This window comes from Varanus komodoensis, unplaced genomic scaffold (genome assembly GCF_004798865.1).
Source record: "Varanus komodoensis strain SLA01 unplaced genomic scaffold, ASM479886v1 scaffold19, whole genome shotgun sequence".
In the NCBI taxonomy this organism is placed as follows: domain Eukaryota; kingdom Metazoa; phylum Chordata; class Lepidosauria; order Squamata; family Varanidae; genus Varanus; species Varanus komodoensis.
Genome location: NW_025335550.1, coordinates 5,397,066 through 5,403,529, shown reverse-complemented (window position 1 = coordinate 5,403,529; position 6,464 = coordinate 5,397,066). Strand labels below are relative to the sequence as shown.

General features: G+C 49.1%; 1 protein-coding gene across 1 annotated transcript in view; it reads right to left on the bottom strand.

Annotated features, from left to right (window-relative positions):
* TENT4B (terminal nucleotidyltransferase 4B) overlaps positions 1-562 on the bottom strand; it is a 47,464-nt gene extending 46,902 nt beyond the window's left edge. Inside the window, exon 1 of the mRNA XM_044427659.1 lies at positions 1-562. Coding sequence (XP_044283594.1) covers positions 1-209 — 209 coding nt within the window. The 5' untranslated portion in view covers positions 210-562.
* Between the last annotated feature and the right edge of the window lie 5,902 nt (positions 563-6,464).

Sequence of the window (6,464 nt, the reverse complement as noted above, 5' to 3'; positions counted from 1 at the left end):
CCGACCCCGGGGTGCGCGGCGGCGGCGGCGGGCGTGGGGGCGGCGGCGGGCGGCGGCGCGGGCGCGGAGGCGCTCTGCTGCTGCTGCTGTTGCTGCTGCTGCTGGAAGTAGAGATTGCGGACCCCCTGCGTGGTCTCCCAAATCTGCATCCACAGGCGGTTCGAGGGGCCGAGCTGCTCTGGCTGGAACCAGGCGATCCGGGGATCCATCAAACGGGGAGCGGACCCTCGGCGGACGGGGCTGCTCCTCCCACTCGTCGCCCGGCCCGGCCCGGCCCGGCGCGGCCGAGAGCCCGGCGGCACCCCCCGGCTCCCAGCGCTAATGGCGGGCGGCTCTCGGCACGACGGGGAGACGGCCGGGCTGGGGGAAGGAAGAAGGGCGGCGAGGCGGGGGCCTCCTCCGCGCCGCGCCGCTCCACTGGGCGCCGGCTCTGCGGCGGCTTCTGCGAGGGCGCCTGGCTGCCGCTGCCTCCTCCTCCTCCTCTCCTCTCCTCCTCCTGCCTGCCTGCCTGCCGCGGGGAAACGGCTCGGCGGTCGTCGGGCGAGCGGGCGGGCGAGCGGCCACGGACTGGCTTCCTCGCTAGCGCGGCTCGCTTCTCCGCCTCCGCCGCCACACAGCAGCCCCCGCCCTCCTGGCGAGCGAGGCGGGGCCCTGCCGGAGAGGCAGCCGCCGCACGGGCCGCGCGTAATAAAGGCGTGGGAGGGAGGCGGCGGCGGCGGCGGCGGCCCGGGCGCGGAAGCGAGCGTGGGGCAGGCCGCGCTAGGCCGCGCCGGCTCCGCGGGCCGCTTTCGCCTCGCCTCGGCCGGGCGCGCTGGCGCTGCAGCGGGCGACCCCGACTCACGTGCCGGGGCTCCTCGCGGCCCTCAAGACCCGATGCGACACCCCGGCGCTTGCCTTCGCGAGGCTGCAGCGCGGGCGTCACGCCGCCGCCGCCATTCCCCTAAAGATTGCATTCCGGTAGCGCCTTTCTGGGACGCCGCCGGCCGCAGCGGGTGGACAGCAACGCAGCCGGCATCCCGCGGCAGCGCATTTCTCTCGCGGAGCTGCATGCTGGCCGTGGTCGCGAGCAGCGGAGGGAGTCCTGGGGAAGAGGACGGCGAGCGGGGATGAGCGGGACCGTTTGGGGGACTAGGACTCCACCTGGCCGGAGCCAAAAGGCGCTGCTGCCATCTTGTTGCAATGGGGGCAACCCCCGAGTCAGCAATTTAAAGGGCTTCACGCATTTTCTTCAGCCTTATTGCGTTTCTGTGGGAGAGAACTGACTTCTGAGAAGATAGGCAGAGGGAGCATCAAATGCATCATAAGAGTATTATGCAAATAGGCTCCTTTATACAAATTTAATAAGAGGAACATGGAGGCTACGGGATCTAACACAAACAGAGCTCGGCAGAAGGGGCCTCCCAGGCCATGTAGTCTGACCTCCAGCTCCAGCTGGCTGTGCTCATGACATGCCTACCATGTTGCCTGTCCAGCCTGTTCTTGAACTCCCTCTCCCATGGGGCTTCAACCACCTCCTGTGGAAGCCCATTCCAAACCCCAGGGGTCCTGTCAGGAAGTGCTTCCTGGCATCCAAATTGAACCTTAGTTTCCTTAGCTTGGCTCCATTAACAAGTGATGCAGCAGTGGAAGCTTCTAGGAAGCCAAAGCCCTCTTCACATGCATAATTTGGATTATTTAGCCTAAGCCTTCTGACCTTAGTCTTGTCCCAACTCAGTTTTGGAACCTGGAACAGAAAATCATAATTGCATCCCTTCTGTGGTGCCAAAAATTAGAGTACTATTTGACAAGTTATGCTACCTCCCGCCCCTCCCATCTACCCCTCTAAGAGCATAACTTGAGAAGAGTCAGGCTGGAGAAACCCAAAGGCTTGGCTTAGTCCAGCATTCAGTTTTGGTGGAGCCCAGACCACCCAACACCTCTTGGAAGTCCACACGCTGGACTTGAGGGCCAGAGCTCCCCTCTCCCAGCCACTGCTATTCAGAAACAAATTGCCTTTGATATCACAAGTAATTGCTAGTTGCTACCGAACAAGCTTAACTTCCAAGCACATAGCCCCTAGCCCTGAACAGAGCACATACACTCATAGCCTTTTTTGCAGTGGCTCCGTTTTGACACACTCAAAGACTTTCCTTGCACTTTGGTAACCTGCGTACAAGTTACTTGACTGTTCATACTTGTCCTCGTACACCAACCTTTCAGTTACTGCTATAAACACTTATCAACGACCGTTTATCACCCAGTGTGGGACTCTGAGCTGCCCCCAAACCACTTCGAGGTTTGTTTACTTTCATAGTTATTTACTTTTATGTCACTGTTCATTGTACAAGGTCTTGATAGCCTCGCCTCACCCGTCTCTCCCACACATACAACCTTTCAGCAGAAAGAGATTTGGCCTGCCCAGGTCTTGCTGCCCTCACCTTTGATATTTTTATTCATACCTGTATAATTTCAGTCTACAGCTCTGTTTACAATGCTGCAAAGATACACACACCTTCCCACTGTTGGTGTATAGCATGCTCATGCACTTTGCCATCTGTCCTTGTTTAGGCCCTGTTCTCTCCTGAGAACCAGTTTAGTTTTGAACTCCGAACTTCAGCTGTGGAACTTATGAAGTAATAATAGTTTGCCCAGCTCAGTCCGACAATGTGAAGAGAGCCATGGTTTCTTATGCCGTGCTTCTCAAATGCATCTAACAGCAACAACAACAAGGGGGTGAGGTCCTCAGAGAGACCCTAAGCCAAATGCAGCTCCCGGCCACACATCACAGCCCACCAAGTTTGGGCAACTCTTAGTTTTGTCCTAATTTTAGGGAATCCAATCAATGCAGAACAATATTAATGGGAAACTAAACAAAGAGATCTGGAGAAAATAATTTGGAAAAGGCAAGGGTATGAAATCTCATTGCATGCCCTTTCTTAACAAAAGAGGCAGCTTGTGCAATTCAATAAAGGGGGCTAATTCAAATTTTGTTGATATATAATTTAATTGAATATATATCAATATATTTATTTAATTTATCAGCGCAGGCAATAGCAGGGTGCAGGGATCCCTGAGAGTCCAGGTATGCCAGCTAGTGGCCTGTTTGGTTATGCCGCTTTGTTCGGGTCATAAGAACATAATAGCCATGTCTGGACCAAAAAAGCATCCTGCCGGATACAGCAGGTAGCAGACAGCCATCAGAACTGGTAGCCATGGGTAGCTTTCTCTCCGCAAATGTGTTCCATTTCTCTGGAAGGCCATCCAGATTGTTGGCCAGCGCTACACGTTACGCACTGTGTGAAGAAAGAGTTCTTTTTATCTGTCCTGAATCTCCTCCCAATCCGCTTCACAGAATGGCCTGATTCTAGTATAAAGCAAGAGCGAGAGAAAGTTCACCCTATCCACTTCCTCCACGGCACGCATACCTGTACTCCACTTTGTCATCATTTTCTGAAGGAAACAATCCCAGGCTCCGTAACCTTTCCTTACTGCAGAGATATTCCAGTTCCTTGATAATTTCAGTTGCTTTTCTTTATTTCTTCCTTTTTGGTGCAGTAACCTGAATTGAACACAGTATTCTAAGTGTGGTTGCACGGAAAGGGCAGTATGATATTGGCACTTAATTTCCCATTTATTAATTAGGACATTTTTTAATTTCCTATGTATGCCTAACCTGGAATTTACCTTTTTTGCAGGAACATGCTTTCCATCTTACTTACTCAGAGTAAGATGGAAAGCACTGGCCCCAATGCAGATCCCTGTGGGTTCACAGAGTTTACAAATGTCCCCTTACAAGCGTTTGCCATTTATTTCTGCTCTGTATTAACAGTTACTGATCTCATTAACCCAGGACTGCTAAGTTTACTCAGGAGACTTTGGAAAGGCTCTTATTCAAAAGTTCTGGCCTTTTGCAAGTCCAAATGAACAATATCTACTGCATCATCCCAATCCCTGCATTTACTGGGACTCTCAACGAACTCCAAAAGACTGGGGAGACGGATCTTACCTTGGTAGAAGCCATGTGAAATCTTTATCATCAGGATTTGTCCTGTTACATGCTTGCTAATTCTATCTTTAATTATGCTTTCAACCAGGTTGCCTGGACCAGACATTAAGCTAACCAGCCTGTACTTTCCTCAGTCCCTTCTGGATCCCTTTTAAAACATGAAGGACATGTTATGTATTTTTGAAGGAAGGCCAGAATGCTATATTTGAGTCTTTTAGGAATTCTAGGATGGATTCCATCTGGGCCTGGTGATATATTAACTTTCAGTTTGTCAGGAAGTTTGAGAACATCATCTTTGGCCATCACTGTTTGCCTTGGTTCCTCAGTCACTTTCTCTGCAAACATCATTTTAGGCACAGCGATTTGCCCCGTATCTTCTGCACTGAAGAGAGACGAAAAGAATTCATCCAACTTCTCTGCAATCCCCTTATCCTCCTTTAATATTCCTTTTATTCCACTATCATGCAGTTGTCCAATTGCCTCTCTAGTGCACATCCTGCTTCTCATCTATTTGAGGAATTCTGCATTGTTAGCCTTGATATTGTTCAGCATATGCACCTCAAAAAATTTTTTGCATCTTTTATTGATTGCTTGTACGTTTATTTCTCTCACTTGGACAAGACTTCTGAAGGACGTCTTACTCTCTCCAATAGCTTCTTTGACACAGCTTGTTAACTGTGCTGTTGACCTCTTGGACTTCATGCTAGCCTTCCTAACTTGTGTTGTCCACTCCAGCTGAGCGTTGTGTTATGTTGTGGACTGAGTAATCTCCACATCTTTTTAAGCATCCTGACTCCCATCCACCCACCCTTCCATCCTTTTTCTGGCCTTTCCCTCACTTTAGAGAATCTCCCTCTTTTGAAGTCTTCTGAAAAATCTTGAACCACCGTACTGTTATCTTCCAATATTCTCTCATCTTTCCATCTGTATATTAGTTGGCAACTCTCCATTGGCTTAACTTCATTGGTTCCAGTTCTCTCCACTTTTTTTCTTCCTCTTTAATCCATGTATCTAAGGTTTCATCAGACTCTGTTCCATTATGGTTTGGATTAATCCTGCATTTTTAAATACTTGATTGCCTTTTCTTCAGACTTTGAAGAAGCATCTATTCTCTTCCCTTTTCATTCTTAGCCAATATTTCTTCTTAAGTTTTCCCTCCTGGAAGTATTATCAATACTTGCATATCCTTTTTCAGTGTACAAAGTGCTTTACAGTAATTATCCACATGGATGTAAAAGAGCTTTAGTGCTCCTTTGCCATTAAAAAGATACAGTTGGTGAGAGGTAAGGCCTTCCATATGCCCAGCTCCCTTTCCTTCAAAAGACCCCTTTAATGCCACAGGGGTAGACCTCTTCCACAGATAGCAGAAGCCTGGGATTAATGCCTATCAAAATTCCACAAGTTCCTTCTTGCGCTTTGTATTTTTAAACCGTTTTACCTGCCTGAGGAATATGGCAAGTTCAAAGTCAAATGCTTATATATAATAAGCATCAGGAAAAACCATTATTTAAGGTTTGTAAAAAACGAGTAACAGAGAAGACAGGCTGAGGTCAACAGTACATCGGGTAAGTAAACTGAAGACTGTCAGAAGATGCTTCAGAAATCCATCTCGACTGTCTGGTTAAATAAAGGGATAGAGTGCAGACCTCAATAGCTGCTAAATTCCTGCATCTCAGAACACATTCAGACCATGTTCAGCATATTCTGCCAGTTCCTGAGGCTCAGCAATTTCAGGCCTTAATTAACATGAATGCCAGGCAAGATGTCCCAATGATCCATGCCCTTTCCAGATCACACCTTCACTAGCTCCGTGCAAAACAGAATTTCTAGACCATGAGCAAAGCACTTCAGCTGCTTTTAATTTTGAAGCTATTTCAACAAAGATATGGTCTATCGCTCTCAGTTTCAAGGAATTACTAATTTGTGGAACATCGGGGTTCGGAATTCCTCATGGCTGTCTCTTTTGTTTAGTCGCTACGTCATGTCTGACCCTTCACGACCCCATGGACAACATTCCTGCAGGCTCTCCTGACCTCCACCATCCCTCGGGAGTCCATCCAAGCCCACACCCACTGCCCAGTGACCACAGCTAGCCGCCTCAACCTCTGCTGTCCCCTTCTCTTTTTGCCTTCAATCATTCCCGGCATCAGGGTCTTTTCCAACAAATCCTTCCTTCTCATTAATCCTTCCCCATGGGTCTCTAGACTCAAATTATATTCTATACAAGCTGAACTATCTAGACAATGCCACCCAACTTGCAGTACATCATGGTAATCTAATCTGCAAAAATCATGGACGGAAATTGCATCCAAAGGAATGGCCAAAACCCCAAATCATCTTTATTTTAAAGGATGGGAAAATATACTCATTGCCAAAGCCATCACTTGGCAATGGGTGGAGGAATCCCACATCCAAAAGCATCTGAGTGTTACTCAGAGGCAAAGGACACACATACCCTACCAAAAGCAATGATGTATGC